Source organism: Globicephala melas, chromosome 14 (assembly GCF_963455315.2).
Source record: "Globicephala melas chromosome 14, mGloMel1.2, whole genome shotgun sequence".
Taxonomy (NCBI): domain Eukaryota; kingdom Metazoa; phylum Chordata; class Mammalia; order Artiodactyla; family Delphinidae; genus Globicephala; species Globicephala melas.
The window spans coordinates 85,924,434-85,943,713 of NC_083327.1; the positions used below are offsets into that span (position 1 = coordinate 85,924,434).

The window sequence follows — 19,280 nt, forward strand, 5'->3', positions numbered from 1 at the left end:
TTGTCCAATTTTTCCGCAGAAAGAAAATTCCATATAAAATGAAAACAAGTTGAGATTTTCACACAATTCATTAAATCCAATTACAGTGAAATTTCAGGGAGTTCACTACAGGCGAAGGGAGAAGAATTATATCCTCAGCTCAAATTAAAGTAAAAAAGAATCAAGTTGTGAGCTAAAGATAGTTCGAGGGAGGGTGAGGGTTGAGACTTAGAGAGAAAAGGAGGGTGGAGGGCGAGAGACCCCCATATCCTATTTTACACGAAACATCGAGCCATTCTCCATCACTCCCACTCCCACTCAGTCAAACTGGGGGGGACTATTTTTAATTAGTTACCTCCCAAAGGTGGACGGTCAGCCTGAGACCATCAGTACGGAGCCCCAGTATTCCCCCAGTTGCCTAAAAAGCAGGCATTTCTGAAACACCAGAGGGACGTGGTGCCCCAGACCTGCACAGTCCGTCAACCACAGGGACCAGAAGATGAGTTATGATGGGGCCGGTTTCCTAGGATGCATGATGAGGTGAGGGGGGCCCCGGGATCCCGGGGGTGTGGGGGGCACACATGGGACCCTGTGCCCACAGAGCTGGGAGGCTCTGGTCAGGAGCCACCTCGTGCTCCCTTCAACATGAATGTGATGCCTGGAGCTGCAGCAGCTGTTTTGTGATCGTAAGGCACCATGCGTGAGGATGAAAAGGCAATACACTAAGGATGGTAAACGAAGAAGACAGACCTATCCGGGCTTTTGAGAGCAATAGTTCAGCTGCCCAGCCAACGCTTACAACCCTCTACTGCAACACGGCTTGTAATGTGAGAAGAATAATTGCAGTTTGAAACATTAAATTAGCTGGGTTAAATAATTTTAAATTATTTAAGAGTTCTTTACTTTGCAGCTAAAAGCAATTCTTAGGGATATACCTCTTTTCGTAAGTGAATCTAACATTTCTCCTTTTATCTACTTTGTAGTATTGTGAGGATCTGAATGAGATAATAATTTTATTAGTGCAGAATTCCATGTGTATCATTGTCATCCCGAGAGGAACCAGAGGCTCAGGAAGAGAAATGACTTATTTACCTGGTTTGTGAAAGAACCAATCGGCGGAGGAATGTGAGAGGCTGTGTACCTGCCTTGCCCAGCACCCCTGGCCTCTCAGTGCTGTTCGGAGAGCCCGTGTCTACACTGGATGGGGGCAGAGCACCAGGAAGGAGTCACAGAATCAAAATAAAGGGGTAATTAACCCAAAGTTAATTGTTGGGATCAAACATTAAAAGATTGATGATACCAGACTGGGGCGGGGCTCTAGACTGGGCAGGCTCAGGGGTTCAGACAGGAGCAGAAATGATGTGCAAAGATGTTTACGTGCCCTTTGATGTTTCACAGCTCTGCAAACCGGATTCTGAGGCAGGTGTGTTCTAACTCGGGTTAAGATCTGCTGAGCTGCACGACAAGTTGGCCTTAGACTAGCAGAGATCATTTCAGTGTCTCTCTTGAACTGATGGAGACATTAACGAAAAGTAATCAATTAATTCATGATGCAAATCAGAAGTGGGCAAACCATTATGATCTCTCTGTAACATTCAAAGACAAATTGGACGGGGTGGCTTTTCCAGGGTTGTCTTTAGTTTACGGAGTTCTAAAGTACCACCATTTTGTGTACAAACGGTGGCTGTTAGCACAATACTTGCGCAGCGACCGTGTGTTTTTGAAATCCTCAGAGCTCGGACAACACGTGACAGAACCTCCCCCCCTGCGTCAGGGCCTTTTGCTGTCAGAGAACGTGGTGAGATGCGGGGCCAGACCAGAGCAGAGTGTGAGCATGTGGGCGGCCCGGGGCGGGCCCGGGGGCTCAGCGAGTCTTACCCAGCCGGTTGCAGGGGTTCCGTTTGAAGAGGGCTCTCAGAAGACTCTGAGCCTCCACGCTGAGGAACTGCGGCATGCCCAGCTTGGCTCTGAAAAGCACAGTCGTATTTTCGGGTAAGAAGGATGAGCCCCAAAGGGAGAAGGGTTTTCTTCAGGGTTCTGCGGTTCTGCAGTCAGCGTTCACAGACAAACCCAATCACATCCACGTGACCCAGAGCAGCTGTTTACAACAGCCATATAATGATTCACTAAAAATAACAAGGCCACTAAAAATAAACAAGAATGATCCCACGAACATACAGAACATTTTAAATGGAAATTAACTATGGTTTCCAAGACAACAACAAAAAAGGCTTTGGAGAGATGCCAGCATGGTTGACATTTTAGGACCCTCCTCTTGGCTTGAGGAGACAGCTGGATTCTCTCCTCTGCCTCTGGTGTGGTCTGCGGCAACATCTGGGAAAGGAGGGCCTTGCAGGACCTCGCTTTGGGAACCACGTGTCCACAGTTTGCTGCTGCCCCTTCAGAAATGCTGTCACTCCCAACGACAGGTTACAAGTTCACACCTGGGATTTGCTGGAGGGAATTATTCTTGCTTTAGAAAAAAAGGTCTTGTTCCCTCTTAAAATTAAAAGGAACAGAGGCCATCAAAAACAAAAAAAACCAGAGTAGACTGTAGTTACGCATGTCATCCACAGTGTAAGGTCATGTGATACAGGGAAACATCGTTTACATCCTCTCTACGGGGTGTCTTCCACGAACTGCTCTCCTTCTATTTATATAATGATGTACCTACAAAACCGTAAGCTTTGCAGGTGCCTCCTGGTTCTACAAGCGTTGCGTGTCCACCTGCAAGCAGAGTTTGAGAGAGCTGGTCGTGAGGCCAGGCACCTTCGTGGATTCTCCTGCAGGTGCGGTGGGCCCAGCCTCTCACTGAGCAGGGAGACAGTAACTTGGAGCCTGCCTGATTCCAGGGCCACTTCCTCACCCCGTCCGCCCTCCGTCAGCTTCTCTCTCCCAGGGCTTGCCCTCTGACATCTCGCTCAGAGGAAGCCTGCTCTGATGAAGATGTTACAGCAAGGGACTTCCCTGGCGGTCCAGTGGTTAGGGCTCTGCGCTTCCACTGCAGGTGGCATGGGTTCGATCCCTGCTCAGGGAACTAAAATCCTGCCTACTGCGCAGCACGGCCAAAAAAATAAAATGATGTGGTTTTTTTGTTTGTTTTTTCTTTTGTTTGTTTTTTAAAAGCTATTACAGCAAGACTGGCTCTGGGTTTAGACTTCTTTCTAGGGTTCTAAGAGCAAAACCCATTTTTGTGTTAAAAGATTCTTCATGAGAATTAAGGAGAAAATTATGTTCGTACTCAGCGACTCGGGCCGTATGATTCCTGCTGATGTCAGGCAGGAGAGCTCAGGCACGTGCATGAACGGGTCAACAGGCAGAGAAGGGAAGGCTCTCTCAGGAGCCCCTGCAGCCCTCTGCCCCCTGAACCTGCACTTTTGAAGGTCACCAACCATCATGTCTAAAGACCTTGCCGTTGGACAACTTAGATGATTTTTACTGATGGAAAACTTTATCTTTGGTAGGAGATTTCATCAGAATCACTGAGAGATGCCACTGGCTCCACCCACTGACATGAAAATGCCACGAACGCTCATTACCGTTACTGCCCACTGAACAGTCCCGCTTTTGAAGACCGAAGCTCTCGATATCAGAAGGCGCTAACGCGTACTGGGGTGGGTCCCAAGGTGGGTGTCTTACTCACTTGAGGATGAGGGCCATGGTCTCCTTCCTGTCCTTCCCCTGGAATGGCAGTGACCCCGTGAGCATCTCGAACTGCAGACCAACACAGAAGCAAGAGTTCAGAACCCACGAACTTCACAGTGGCGAGACCCAGACAGGCAAAATGCAGCCCAAGTTCACGTACCCATTCAAAATGTGGTCAGTTAAGTGCAGGCGCTGGCCTACATGCTTGGTGTACATCAGCGAACAGAACTGCATTGTGGACCTTGGCATTCAGTGGGGAGACTGATGGATGATGGACACAGTAAACACTCAGCTCTACGGCCGTGAGAAGGTGCTCAGCGCCATGGAGAGGGGGATGGGGACCTGCAGCCATGGCCACACACCTTCCACGGGGTCGACTGAGGACCCGGCCTTCTCTGGAGGGTGCCGTGGAGGGGCTGAGCAAGGAGGGGAGGACAGGGGTGGGGAGAGAGCGCTCCGGGTCCAGGTCGAATGGGAGGGTGCTCTGCGGACCCTGAGTGCCCTGCAGACTCATCACCGTGACGACCCTCCTCCTTCAGGCTACTGTGACCCACCTCCCCAGCTGTTACGAGACACCGAAAGAGGAGGGGACAAGTCTGTCAAAGGAGTGAGCAATTCAGGGAGGAATGTCCTGTGCCCGAGAGCAAGGTGGCGGGACCATTCCTGGCATGTGGACCGTGGCAGACAGCAGAGGCTGGGCCTCTCCTGGAAGAGGCGAGGGGCCAACCTCTCCGGTCACCTTCTCCAAAGTCCAGGGGCATTTCCCGTCTCATGGGGGCAGGAGGCGCAGGGGCCCGGGGAGCCCAGGCCCGCTCTGCTCTCACTGCCTGTGGACCCTCGGGGCACAGACCTTCCTGGGCACCGGCACCGCCACCTGAGCTAGGGATGCGGGAAGGTCATGCCCTGTGCCCGGGAGACCCTCACAGAGACGCGTGTTCACAACACAAGATGACAGGGCCCGTGAGAGCGTCACAGCAAAGCACCAGACATCGACGGCTGGGGGACCAGAGGAGGTTCCAGAAGTGAGTGTGGGGAGCCTGGGAAGACGTGGGGGAAACAAGTGGGAAGAAGCCTGACTGGGGGCATCAGCTCAGAGCAGGTCGCTTTCCTCCTCCCTTTCTTGTCCCTCCTTCGCTACCTTTTTTTTGTTTGTTTTTTGCAGTACGCGGGCCTCTCACTGTTGCGGCCTCTCCCGTTGCGGAGCACAGGCTCCGGACGCGCAGGCTCAGCGGCCATGGCTCACGGGCCCAGCCGCTCCGCGGCATGTGGGACCCTCCCGGACCGGGGCACGAACCCGTGTCCCCTGCATCGGCAGGCGGACTCTCAACCACTGTGCCACCAGGGAAGCCTCTCCTTCGCTTTGACTTCTCTTCTCTCTCAGTTGTTTTTCTTTCCATCTTTCTTTTTATGTCCTCACTGCCCCTTTTATTTCCTTTCAGCCTCTCCATTTATTTCTTTAATATGCAATGATTTTGACCAGAAAAAAGTATGAAAGGCATATTTTATATTATGGGACAGATTTTATTAATACATCTAGAAACAGACGAGGGGGATGGCATATTCCCACTCCCCTCTCCCCCAGAAACCTCACAAAACTAACTCCAGGTGGCTTTGATGTGTATGTGGTTTTAGCTGCAGTTTTCTCTGCTGTGCTGGCCGGTAAGACAGTCCTCTCCAGGCTCGGGCCGGCCTCCTGCTCTTTTAAATATCATTTCCACAGAGACACACGTGGCATTCTGTGACGTCAGAGCATCGGGCAAGGGCTCCCTGGAGAACCACTGTATGGTCACTCGTGAGCCCAGCCTACATCTTTTTTTTTTTTGTGGTACGCGGGCCTCTCACCGCTGTGGCCTCTCCCGTTGCGGACCACAGGCTCAGGACGCGCAGGCTTAGCGGCCATGGCTCACGGGCGCAGCCGCTCCGCGGCATGTGGGATCCTCCCGGACCGGGGCACGAACCCATGTCCCCTGCATCGGCAGGCGGACTCCCAACCACTGCGCCACCAGGGAAGCCCCCAGCCTACATCTTTAAGGGCTTCGCGAGTATCCCTGGGATCCAGGGACAGGATGAAGCCTGTGGTCTCCCTCTGGGAGCCCACCCCACCCTCCAGAGGAACGTGCTTCTCAGGCGGATGCGGACTTAAGAATTGGAATCACTCCCGAAGACGCAGAGCTGTAACCTCGGACCTGGGAGCCGGTGTCGGGAAGACAACATCAAACTTCCAGTAAAATCCGCAGCGAGGGTGCCGAGGCCCCCGTGCCCGCCCCCCACTACACACCCTCCAGACAGGGTAACGGGGAAGCACCCACGTGGACAGGAGCAGAGCCGAGGATGCAAAGTTAACCTGCAGAGGAAGAGGCTACCCTGACGGTCTCACCAACATGTCTAAAGAGAGATGATCGGTGGGAAGGTAAGCAGAGCGGGACGTCCCCGTGGCTTCTGGCGTGGAGACGGACTGCACCCCAGCAGAGGCTATTCAAGGTCTGTATAACCACGAACACGGCAAGCGCCACCAGCGCCCTGGCAGCTGACGCTCACGGCGCCCTTGTCAGGCCGCGAGCTTGGGCCCATCACTTGCCTGTATTAATGTGCTTAATTTGTTGTGATTCTGTCTTGGGAGCAGTCTTCTCATTACAGCCTGACTTCCCTCGTAGGTGGCTGACGGGGGGAGAACGCACTGACCCTGGAGACGGGGGCACTGCCCCGCGTGGTGTGACGTCACCTACTGTACGCCCGTGAGCTGGCATCCCGGCCGGAGCCGTGGGAACGGCCTCCCGAGCTGGTTTGACGTGTCTGCCCCCCACAGACGAGGGTCAGCCGTCCGTGCCGACAAACCCAACACAGCCAGCGCTTCCGAGCCCACGGGGCCGGGGACCAGAACCGAGAGACCGAGCGTGGCCTCCTGGGTACCAGCCTAGGGGCACCCAGCTGATGCCCTGCACCGTGAGCAGGACCCAGCCCAGAGGTCCCGGGGCGAGAGGCATGCGTGTGGGAAGGAGGCTCTGCCAGTGCTGGCCGAGCGACGCGCCTCAGTTTCCTCGTTTGTGGAATACACAAGGAGGGGGCTGACAAGCCGGGAATGCCACGATGCTCCTCCCATCCAGTCAGTGTGAGACTCACAGCCTCGGAAGTCTGGCCCACGCCAAGGGCCCGGCGGGCCGGCTGCGGGGGATGGGTGGGGGGAGGGGGAAGGGAGGAGAGGAAGGACCGCGTGAGGCGGGGGACGGCAGCCAAGCCCGCTTCTGTTGTGACTACAGACCGCCCTGGCGTTTGCTGCACGCTCTGTCTGCGAACACGTGACCCAAAGAAAATCCAAGTTTCTAGATGCAGATGTAAAAATGCTTCACTCTACGTGTATTTTGGTTCATGGTGATTTTGATGACTAAGTGGAGGGATTCTGTGTTTGAAATAAGAAAAATATGTTTAATCTGGAGATAGCTGCATCCCTTCAAATCCTCCTGCTAAACCCGTAAGAGCGTTAAGGATAAAGGTTTGACTCTTAACACATTTGCATCCTAACTTGAATCCCAGCTCTGTTTCCTGATGGTGGGAGTCTGGAGGGGGGACAGAGAGGAGGCTGCCAGGAAATGCTAGGGTCAGGAATTGGTGGCCCCCCTTGTCCTGAGTCACACAATGGGCACTGTTTTCCTCGGGTCACTCCTGGACCTCTGAACCCCAGGAGTGGGCGGGTGCTCAGGGGACAGCCACGCGGGCACCTTGGGGACCGCAGATGCCACGCTGCAAGCACATCAAGCCACGAGCACATATTACCATGAGCACATCATATCCCAAGCACACCACACCACGAGCACACCACACCACGAGCACACCATGCCACGAGCACGCCATACATACCAGGAGCACACCATACCACGAGCACGCCGTACCATGAGCACGCCACACCATATCACGAGCCCCCATACCATGAGCACGCCAAAGGACCACCAGTCTGCGCTCTGCGTGTGGCCCCGCCGGTTCACCACCTCGGGCGCCATGTACTCGATCGTCCCGCAGAACGAATAGGCTCTCTTGTCGTGGTCGATGGCCTCCTTACTCAGCCCGAAGTCTAAAAGAGAAAGAGCACACAGTGCTCAGTCTCCGGGCGGCACCTGGAGCCCTGCTGCCCGGCCGGCCCACCTCCCACCGCTGTCCTCTTGGGGCCAGGCTGCCCACAGAAGCTGAACCAAACCCGACACCTCCGGGTCAGCTTCTATAGGGACCCACACATTCAGGAGTGCTCCCAAGGGCGCCTAGAAACCGCATTCCTGACGCCTGACACCAATTCCCCGGGAGCCTGTTTTTAGCAGGACGCCCTGGACGTCAGCGGCCCCAGCGGAGAGGCCTGCGGGGCTACTCCGAAGGAAGGGCAGGAAGACGGCGCTTGTTCTGAAGGAAAGGGCGGGAAAGGGGTTACGAGCAGGAGGCCACTCGGGAAGGAGGTCCCCGGCTGGTGAGGCACGAAGGGGAAGGCAGACAAGGTGGGCGGGGCTTCAGAGCATTTGCCATGGGGTATCCTCCCCTGGACCTTGTCCACAAAACCTTCCGCCAAGGCCGTCATCCTCCAGTGCCCGCGCTACTGCACCCAGTGGATGAAGGACGCAGTGAACACGCTGGTTCTAAGATTCCAGAGCCCTCCACGTTCACCATCTGTGAGTTTAAGGTTGACATCCCTTCTTCCTGGGGCCACGTGAGGACCAAGAGAGCTCACGGCTAGGTGAGAGTCCCCAGCACCCACGTGGGGCTGCTCGCTCACTGCCGAAGTGACTCACTCAGCACATCAGAGTCTCGGGGCTTGTTCGACCACAATGACTAAACAGAGGAAGCCAAACCTCTATAATATGACACATAAATTTAACGTGGCAGCTCACACTTATTCCAGCTACCTCCGTACACGTGAGATCTATATAATACACGTGCAGCTCCTCACTCAGCAGAGAAAACCGGTCAGGTACTCGCAGAACCTTCAGTCTCCACAAAGTGCCACGCGGGCACTTCTGAACCGCCTTAACCAGTTGTAGAAGTCAAGTCAGGTTTACTTTCTCAGCTTGTTAAGGGTTAACTTCTGCTGCTGTTCTACACGTGGGAAGGCACAGAAGGCCCCAGCAGGTCAAACTGGACTCATTGCGGGGGGCAGGTCCCACCAGCAGACACTGCGGACGCCCTTGGACCTGTGCAGCCCCTGGCAGGAGGTCGCCGTCTAAAGGGTCTGTCAGGTGAGTGCCGTGCTCTTGTGCGTAATTCATGAGAAATTTAAGAAGTCTCACTGTCTGACATTAACGAGCAGTAACTGTCAATCGCTCTGTGCACTCTGCTGGGACTGGGGGTCCATCAAGAACGGGGTGAACCAGCCCAGAGAAGGGAACAGGCAGCAGGGAGACCACATGGTGTGGGGCTGAGAAGCAGAGGACAGGAGGCTCTGAAGACAGAACAGGGGTAGAGCAGGTGTCCCGCCTAAGCAGAGACAGCTGCCACTGGAGGCGAGGGGGGAGCATTTGCGCAGGGACAGCCCACTGGTGGACACGGGGAGCGGGTGTGAGTGGAGACCAGGCCAGGACCCGGCCAGCGGGGGGCCAGCGGAATGGCCCCCAGAGACGTCCACGCCCCAACCCTGGAACCTATGAATAGGTCACCTTACGTGGCAGAGGGGGCCCTGCTATATCTCCAGAAGGGAGGTTATCCTGGGGCGCCAGGATGACGCACAGTAAGTACAAGGTCCTTATGTGGACTTGGGGGCAGAGGCCAGAGTCAGAGAGAGACTGGGGTGCTGCCCCCTGGCTCTGAAGGAGAAGGATGGGGCCGTGAGCCCAGGGAAGTGGGCAGCCGGAGAGGCGACAGGACCATCCTTCCCTGGAGCCTCCACAAAGGAGTGCACCCCTTTTGATCTTAGCCCTGTGAGACCTGTTTTGGACTTGTGGCCGCCAGGGCTGTTAAGATGATGAGCTGATGCTGTTTTGAGCCACCGAGGTTGGTAATTGTGACACAGCAAGAGGAAACTAGCACAAGCGGGTGTCACGGAACAAGGGAGGGCGGTGCTCGTTCTGGCTGAACCGACGGCAGTGGGAGGGGTTTGAGGTTTCAGTGGGGAGATCGGCCCCGCAGACATGCTAAGATGAGATTCTTGAACGAAACATCCAGTGACGCTGAGAGTCAGCAGGAAAGGCACTAGAAGGGTCTTAAGTCAGAGGGAGAGAAGGAAGGAGGGCCGACCTGGGAAGCGTGAGCGTCCCCAGGAAGACACACACCAAAAGAACCAAGCCACGGCCACGGGGAAGGCAGCCCTGCGTGCACACGCTGGTGTGATGAGAGAGAGGCCTTGAGCTCTGGGTCGGCCCCCAGGTACCAGGGGCGCTGGGGTGATGTCACCGGTCGGTGGCGGGTGGAATTTTACAAACCTGTGATCTTAATATGTCCCTCTTCGTCCAGGAGGATGCTGAAAGAAAGGGGGGGAAACAGATGCTTTAAAAGAGACGAGACACACGGAAGGGCACGGAGACCCCAGGGGAGCCGCCCAGGCCCTTGGGCAGCACTCTCCACGCTGGCTGGGGGCGGCAGGTCACCTGCTGTTCGCAGACGTGGCCTTTAGACCACTGCTTCCTAGTCGGCAGCTTCTGCTGGGTCAGGAGCACAGGCACATCCACGGTGTGTGGGGGGCAAAGGGCACCCCCATGTTCTTGTGCCTGGCTCAGCAGGCTCACACTGGGGACTGCAGGTGTGAGACCCTCTCAAGCCCAGGGGAAGGTCTGGGGACCCCCCAGGCTGTCTGTCCTGCATGAATGGGCCTGAGAGCGTCCGCAAGTGCCCTGGCTTGTGCAGACGCAGAGCTGCTCAGAGGGGACTTCCTGAACCCAGGCGGGCCCTCGACGGCTAGAGCCTGCTCTTCTGGCCAGACCCCTCCACGAGCCCCGCCTGACCCTGGGAACCACCGCGACCTCCGGGGGAGTCTGTGACACCTCAGGCCTCAGCCCCCGGGAGCCATGTTGTGGAAGCCGGTCCCACGGGGTCCCTCCTGGTGCCCTGGACCAAGCTCTCATCATGCCGGCATCTGACGTCCAGATGCCCCACGGGGAGCGCTGTCCTGTTCCTCCCAGCTCTCTGCAGTACGGCGAGGCTGACGCCCACGGGAGGGCGGAGGGAACGTCTGAGGGGATGGACGCAGGCGAGCTTTCCACGAGGCCCTTCTCCAGCCCATCAGCCCACAGGCCCCCAGGGCTCCTGGCTTGCCCTGTTTCTTTCTTTGCTGTAATTAAACTCTGTTCCACCAGCTCCTGGGAGGCACCAGCCCGGATCTAAAGAGACCAGGACGTGGGCTGTGAGGATTAATATGTGGTACGTTAAACACATGTGGGAAAGGAAGGAAGTTCTGACACAGGCTACCACATGGATGGACCTTGAGGACACCACGTCGAGGGCAATAAGCCAGCCACAAAAGGACAAATACTGTGTGACCCCCCTTACGTGTGGTCCCCGGAGCAGTGAGATCCACAGAGACAGAAAACAGAAGGGAGGGTGCTGGGGCAGGGGAGGGCGGTGGGGTATCATGGGGACAGGGCGTCAGTTTTGCAGGATGAAAGAAGTCTGGAAGATGGATGGTGGAGACGATCGCACAGATGGTGTGAACGCTCTTAACACGACTGAACTGTGCACTTGAAAATAGTCAAGGTGGTAAATTTTATGTCATGTTTATCTTACCACAATTTTTAAAACGCTGCCATGGGAATAAAAATCATACCTACTGTTTTATGGAAATGGGAAGGGAAAAGTCACAGTGTATAATTAAGATGACAATTTATAATGAAAGAAGCGAATGTTCTTATCTTTGCTTTTCAGTTATACTTAATCTTTGCCCAGAAGTGAGCAACTTTCATGATTAACTCCCTACTAATTCTAATGGAAACAAAATCCTTTCTCTTCAATCCTGCAATTCCATATTACTATTTTTAACTATAAAGATCCCTTTGACCTTTAACTAGAGGGAGAATCGGGGTGCTGCCTTCATGGGGCAGAGCTCACAGCGGAGGGGAGCAGGTCGGCAGAGCTGGCTGTGACAGCGGCCTCAGCGCCTGTTTTCCGAAGGCGAGGCTGAGTTTGCAGGACACGGCTCTTACGGGGATACTCAGGAGAGAGCCTTTCACGGTTATTTAAACATCATTTACACGTGCAGCCAGTGAGGCTGCACCCAGCTGGTGGTTAGGCTGATGCCGTGTGTGGGGAGCACTTCCCTCTGGTCACAGGCAAATACGCTTTGCATCAGGGACATACACAACGTTCCTGGTCTCTAGGCAAACCCAGGCGTTTCCCTTAAACGACTGCCACTTCTCAGAGCAGAGTCTGCATTTTTCTCAGTTCCCTGCAGGTGAAGAAGGGACCAGGAACAAGGGCTGGGATCTACTTCCTGTGCCCTCAGGGCCTGGGCTGCCTTGTGCTCCAAGCCTTGGGGTCCCACCAGGCCCCACATATCCAGGGACAGGCATGGACCTCAGTCTATAGGGGGACAGGGGGCCATTATCAACCACGTCACAGGCCAGAGGGAGAAAATCATCAACTTCGCGGCAGGGACCACTGTCAGGTCAACCAAATGAACTTAAAACAGCATCCGCTAGATCCTTCCTTTTCAAGTGGATCCTCCTAGTCTGTGCAGCTCTACACAGAAAACAGCAGGAAAAGAACCTGAAGTAAGAACATTATTATCTGGAGGGACTTTAAAAAAAGATTTAGACTGGATTAGCAGAATATCCTAGAAATAGTATTACAGATGATCATTGCCAAAGATACACAAATCTTATTGGAATTTGGGCTGGGAATCTGATGCCACTGTCTTTTAGAAAAACTCAGAAAGGCTCATCTGACTCGTCACCTAGAAATGGGCCTGTCGAGACAGCTGAAAGGGCTTTCCAAGGTGGAGGTGGTGATGGGGAAGAGACCGGCACAGAAGACACACACTAGTGAGGGGGTGGCGTGTGAGACATTCCCAGTGCAGGATGGGTCCCACCTAAGGAGGGAGGGCAGGGGCTGTGGGAGGAGGAATGGTGGGCTGCCTACCTGCCCAGCCTCCTCTACCTGCCCAGCCTCTCCACCTGCCCAGCCTCCTCTACCTGCCCAGCCTCTCCACCTGCCCAGCCTCCTCTACCTGACCAGCCTCCACTACCTGCCCAGCCTCCCCTGGACCACAGGGATGCAGGCCCGGCCCTGCCTCCCTTGGAGGGTGTTACGAGGGTCAGGTGAGAATGGGCTGGGACCATCCCACACAAACCAGCACAAGCCACACCTATGTCTGGGCACCCTTCCAGGGGCGGGCAGGTGGAATCCCTGCCTGTGGGCCGCTAGCACCGGAATGTCCCCAGGCTATGCCCTCCCTGGGGAATTAAGTACAGGGACAAGGCGACGTGGGCAGCAAGAGGGCCCTGCCCTGCCTTGTCCTCACTCACTTTTCTGGCTTCAGGTCTCTGTAGATGATGCCCAGGCTGTGCAGGTGGTCTAGAGCCAAGGCCAGCTCAGCCAGGTAGAACTTGACATCCTCCTCCGTGAACATCACCTGGCAGGAGAGAGAACAAGACTTCAGCCTGCTCTGTGGCTGCTGGCTTTAAAGACAGAGGCACTCAGCCCCACGAAGACTCCGCTCCGCTCTGCAGACCGCGGCCCCCAGACAAGGCTCTTCCGACTCCTACAGTGGAAACATGAGTTCTCAGCAAAGTTTTAGGACCAGTGAAGGGGAGGGGGCGCTCCTCACAAAGCCGCTGGGCCTTTTGGGCGGAGCCCCGGGCAGAGTTTCCTCCCCCGACCTTTCCTGCCCCACAAACCATGCAGCTCTGGAGTGTGTTTCTGGGTTTATGTTTTAATATGTGTGCTTCTAATGTAACACTTTAATACAAAAAACTAAACCACACTGTGAAGGTCTGATTACAAACAGGCCTGAAGGATTTACTGAAAATATGTCTCAAATTTCATCCCTCCTCCCTTCAAGTTCACCTCTTCCCCCCTTTTGGGTTTATGCAAACTAGGAACTGCCGTCTCCCCAAAGCGGGACGAGTCCCACCAAATACGACCCGCCCGTGGAGCATCGGTGGGCGCCCCTTGCCGGAGAGGCTGCTGGGAGAGGGACGCTGGTCTAGCTAAAACACACACGAGGCCACGGCGCCCAGCACACCTCAAGGTCATTGTCTCCTACTGTTCCCCTGTCCCTGCGGTTGTGAGAACCGCATGTAATTTGGTAGTCACCTTACCAGCAAGCCAGATGGTATCAGAAACCATTCTTTACCCGCACCATGAGAAATGAATGTCACAGAGACTAGAAACCCATGTCATGACTGAATTCTCTCTGAAGGCAGATGCGTGAAAAATCAATACATGATCAGAAGGTTGCCTGGAAAGCTCAGGATAAGGGCAATTTGGGGAATTGAACAGTGACTACATCAGGCTAATGACGGCGGAGCACATCCATTTCACAAAAGGGATGCCTCCCAGTGGGGAGGACGTGCACCCCAAGTCCTGGATGACATTTGGGTACCACCAACCCTCGTTGCCCCTCTGGCCTCTGGAATCTCCTGTTCTGCCTTCCACACTCGGCCGGCACCTTTCCTGGTTGGGTATTTCTTTTCTACATTGGTTAGCATACTCAGTGGGCTTCCCTGTGAGAAGGATTTCCCCGTAGGAGATCCTGCTGGCTGTCGAATTCTCTTTGGCCCGACTTTCTCCATCTCTGTCCATAACCACACAGGCACATCTACAGCTCAGTGCTCAGGGGCGGCCGTATGACTCTCCTTGGCCGCGCTTAGGGCACAGATCTGCGTGGCCTCCAAGTGCAAATGACAAAGGGTTTCTCTATGGGAATGAAACACCCATGGATGTGAGTTCTTGAAGGCAGTCAGTACGGAGACCGACACACACAAGGATGTTGTCTAGTGGACTCGGTGAAGAGGATGGAAGGGAAGTACTTTTTTGCATAGGGTTAGGGTTAGGGTATCATTCATTTCCTGTGTTTCTGTGAACTGAGACCCTCTTGAGCCCAGGCTGGACAACTTCACTTCTACTCTGAAATAAAGGGTCCTATGGGTACCTTGCGTGTTGCCTTTTTGGTCAAGAAGCCCAACAACAGGGTGTGTCACCCTGGATGCTGGACAGACCAACCCCCAGTGGCCTGACTTCCTTCGGCCGGGGTGGGAAGGGAGCAAATCACTAGGCATCAGATGAGACACTGGCCGAGGTCAGTGATTCGCCATCTTTGGAAACGAGAGCTCAGCTGGGAGGCAGGTTAAGGGACCAGAGACCTGACCCAAAGGGCTTTGGAGAACTTGGATCTGGATCCTCCAGCCCGTGCTTGCAACCTGCATCGCCAAGAGCCCAATACATCAATTGTGCCATTGCCCGAGGGACCGTCAGGAAACAGAGGGAGAGCAGCCCGAGGTCTCGGGGAGCCCACTGCCGCTTCACCTTGACTGACAGCACTTCGGATGGAGGGATCTCCTGCTGTAAAAGTGGGCAGTGAGGAAAGGGGGAGGCCAGCCCGAACCCCCTGTTACAGCCCAGTAAGAACCCCGGTGCCAGGTGAGGTTGCGTCAGAAGGGCCGGGAACCTGTTCTGTGCATCGTGTCAACACGCTGTCACCTTCATCATGCTCTTCTGTATAAAGGAAACTGCACAGAATCAACAGGATTAAAAGCCTGGCATTATCACTGCCTCGAGCAGGGTGCGCAGGGGGCAGAGAGCTTTCACGCTGCGCTGCAAGACATCCCGGAAAGCTCCTAAGTCAGGTAGTGGGGGTCAAGGACAAGCCCTGGGGGGCATGGAGCGCTCACGGGTGGAAAGTGGAAAGTGAAACGTTGTGCAATAAAGTCTTCCCTACGTAACATAAATCAAGTTTCCATTTGCTCTACACAGGGAAGGTTCTAGAGCTCCACGGGGGTCTTGGGAAGAGTCCGTTTTCTTAAGATCTTTCGAGGACAACAGAGTTCTTCTCTGTGTGACTCGTGAGACATCTTTAAAACACGCGCACACACCACACGCCATATACCCTCACACCAAATACGTACACACACACACACGCCACCCACCACACACACGTGCGTGCATGTACACGCACGTTCACACATTCCCTTGCACACACACCACACACACACGCACGTACACACACACACCCCGCCCCCTGCTCTCCTGTCCCTCGAATTCTAGGCAGAAACCCACAGCCTGCACTCCATGTACCTCTTTGGAGAGCCTGGTGAAGAGGTCTCCTCCGCGCAGGAAGTCCAGAATCAGATAGAGTTTTCCCTCCGTCTGGAAGGCTGCGGAAGGAGAGAGTTGAGAGCATTTCGGCGTCACGGTCCCCTGCGGTGGACATCATTCCCCTGGGTCCAGGCTCTGAGTGCAAAAAGCCCGTCTCTCGTTGGCTCAAACAATACTGTGTAGCCTGTAACCCTGGGTCATTTCAGAAACAGGACTGGGGCCGGGCTGGAGACCGCACAGCGGAGAGGGCAGGACTTGGGGAAGGGAGTGGACGGTGATGAGCTCTGTCTCTCACTTTTACTCATGGTCTGGAGGTTATTTCTCCTCCTCTCCCCACCCCTTCCCCAACCCTTCCCCGCCTCCTTCCTTCCTTCCTTCCCTCCCTCTCTCCTTCTTCCTGCCTTTTTTTTAATCACAAAGGGACTGAAAGACACATGGAGAAGAGTATGTGTAGGTTCCACTTGCTCTCATCACCACTACTGACACGGGGCTTTGGGCACAACCGTGTCTTCTTAGAGACTTGGCTTTGCTGGCAGGTGTCTGGTAAGGAGCAGGGCGATCGTAGTGAGCGTTTGGGACGAGTCCCCTCCCCTTCCTATGGAGTTGTGTTCGGTACAACTCAGGGCTCAAGGATATCCACTATCTGCTCCTTCTTTTACGGCTGCGCTGGGGACGGGTCGGCCCAGCTACCTGTACCTGGTGGCAGCAGCGCTCGTGTGCTCTGTTTGGTCCCTGAGGGCCACAGTTATGGGCATGGAGTTCACGGTTCAGCCCCCGCCCGCCACTAGCAAGGGCACGCCTTGGTCAAAGCGGGGGACGGTGCATGCGCGAGAGGCTCAAGAGAAACTAACCACCGTGGCTACTGGATGGTCAGTTCAATGTTCCCGCTGGCCTGGCACGTGGCATCTGTTCTACACACAAAGGAAGCATGGCTGGAAGGGGTGCTGACATCCTCACACACTTGGGAACTTTTCATTTTCTAAAAGTCAATGCCAGAAGCATTATAAATGTTGGGGTTTTAGAAACATAAAGCCTCTAACTAGAAACCCCTTTGTCAGAACTGTGTAAACTGCAGCGTGGATGAATGCCCTGTCCTAGGGCTTGATGGGCAGATAGAGGACAGGTATCTTTTTTTTTTTTTTTTCCGGTACGCGGGCCTGTCACTGTTGTGGCCTCTCCCGTTGTGGAGCACAGGCTCCGGACGCGCAGGCTCAGCGGCCATGGCTCACGGGCCCAGCCACTCCGCGGCATGTGGGATCTTCCTGGACCGGGGCACGAACCCGTGTCCCCTGCATCGGCAGGCAGACTCTCAACCACTACGCCACCAGGGAAGCCCAACAAGTATCTTTTGATCAATCACAGAGGTAACGTGGAGGATGCCTTTAAAGATCTCTGCAAGACCCCAGTTCTCAACTTCTTCAGAAAAACACCTGGGAAACCAACCGAAACGACACCTGGATCGGATCTGACACCAGCGAATCAGCAGCGCTGAGGCGGCCGTGTGATAAAGGGGGGTCAGCCTGCCGCCACCGTTGGGATCTAAGGGCACCTGCCCGTGGCCCGAGGGATCCGGTCACCACGCGGCTGCCCGCAAGGTCACATCCATGTTGGCTCTTATTATTTCTGAAAGGAGAGGCCGTGTGCTTTCCAAACAGGGCTTTCTAAACTGTCTTCTTAGGAATCTCAGAAGTTCACGAGCAAAGAGCCCTGTCCTCCTGGCTTTGCGTGTGTTCATGCCTTCACTCCCGACGTCGGTAAAAGTCACGGACAGTCTCCTACAACCCTGCCCGCCCCCGAGCCCCTGTGCCAACCAGGTACGGGATTTGTCGTTGTTCTGCCCAGCGCTTCGCCCACACTAATTACTCGATTAGGGCACAAAGCTGTGGTGCGGTCCGCCATGACTCTGGCGCCACCTCCTCATTATTTTTCATTTGAAGGTTTCACTTACTGCTTCTCCGAGGAGATAAAAAGGCAGAAAGCAAATGAAGAAGCCTGTGTGGCGTCGCAGATACGTGGCCTCAGAAATCAGAATGATTCCGTCTGAGTCTCAGTTTTCTCTTCTGAAAACTGGAAACGATAGCCTACCTTGCAGGGCCGTTCTGAGGCTCGAGGCGCTACCGTCTTTCAAATGCCTAAAATATCGTCTTTACTTAAAGTGCAGGAGATGTTACCATTCTGGTTTAAAGAAACTATGGGGTCATAGGCACTCTACTCTGAAACAACACAAAAATATGTCATAGATTCACCCCACCTAGGTCGAGACCTTTTTTTAAAACCACTTTCTCCATGATGATGATTTAATTAAGGGTAACCTCTTGCTCCCCCAGATTCGGTTTTTCGAGATGAAAACAGGGCATCTTCCTCCCCCAGAGAAGGAGAATCTGAGGCTCAGGAACCCGGGGGGAGAGAGCTCCACCCCAGACAGGGCCGGAGGTGAGACAAGGAATCTATGCCGATTTCCTCTGATTTGGGGGAGGGTTGGTCTAGGTCCTCTCAACAGTAGGGAATTGTTTTTCCTCCCTTTACCGTAATGAAGCTTTACGATGAAAGGGTGATTCACTTCTGCCAAAATGTCTCTCTCCATCTTCGATCTGACTCGGTCCCGAACTGCAAGACAGAAAAATCGAAGGCTTTCAAAGGCAGGATGTGAAACACAAGACATCAGATACAAATAATTTCCCCCGACTTTTGTTACAAACTTTTCAAACATATACAAAAGTTGAAAGAGTACGTCGAATGACCACCCCTAAGTCCTCCACCTAGATTCAACTGCTGCTTGCATTTCGATATTTTCTCTCCCCCTCTCCATCTCCCTCTCTTTCCGCACACATGCACACATGTTAGCCACAAATCTGACAGTAACTTGTCGACACCGTGACATTCAACGCCAAGGTGCATGTACATGCGGCATGCCCTAAGAACAGGGTAATCTCTTACATGACCCTAACACGACGGTCGCCCTGCAGAACATTCGCCATCACTCCACAACATCATCTAATGTCTGATCCATATTCCAATCCTGCCCGCCCTGCCATGTCATTTATAGCTGTTATTTTTTCCAACCTCGGATTCGGTCAAGGTTCCCACGTTAGATCTGGTTGTTCTATTTCCTTATTCCTTTTGCTTCTAGAATACAATGGTCCTGCATCTTTTTTTTTCCCCTGTGCTTTTTGTGGGCTTTTTGGTTAAGTCCAGGTCAGTTTTCTTGTAGATTGTTCCTACGTGTGTCTGATTGTTTCTTTACTGGTTGCTCTAACTCCTATATTTATTATAAACCGAGGTTAGGTCTGGAGGCTTTATAAGTTTGAGGCTAAACATTTTTGGCAAAAATACCTCCCAGGTGATGCTGCAGGCCTCAAGGTGCAGCAGATGGGGGGAGGGGTGCCGCGTTACCCTTGCTCAGTGATGCTACATTCCATTGGGTCAAGGTGGCAAGTCAT

The 19,280-nt window shown here is 54.1% G+C and overlaps 1 protein-coding gene across 3 annotated transcripts in view; it reads right to left on the bottom strand.

Annotated features, from left to right (window-relative positions):
• RPS6KA2 (ribosomal protein S6 kinase A2) overlaps window positions 1–19,280 on the bottom strand; it is a 351,085-nt gene that overhangs the window by 48,657 nt on the left and 283,148 nt on the right. For all 3 annotated transcript variants that reach the window (XM_060283916.2, XM_060283917.1, XM_030852958.2), the window contains 7 exons: window positions 18,367–18,447; window positions 15,820–15,899; window positions 13,050–13,156; window positions 10,017–10,054; window positions 7,548–7,690; window positions 3,623–3,693; window positions 1,858–1,946 (listed from right to left, as the gene is read on the bottom strand). In XM_060283916.2, coding sequence (XP_060139899.1) covers window positions 1,858–1,946; window positions 3,623–3,693; window positions 7,548–7,690; window positions 10,017–10,054; window positions 13,050–13,156; window positions 15,820–15,899; window positions 18,367–18,447 — 609 coding nt within the window. The remainder of the gene's footprint in view (window positions 1–1,857; window positions 1,947–3,622; window positions 3,694–7,547; window positions 7,691–10,016; window positions 10,055–13,049; window positions 13,157–15,819; window positions 15,900–18,366; window positions 18,448–19,280) is intronic.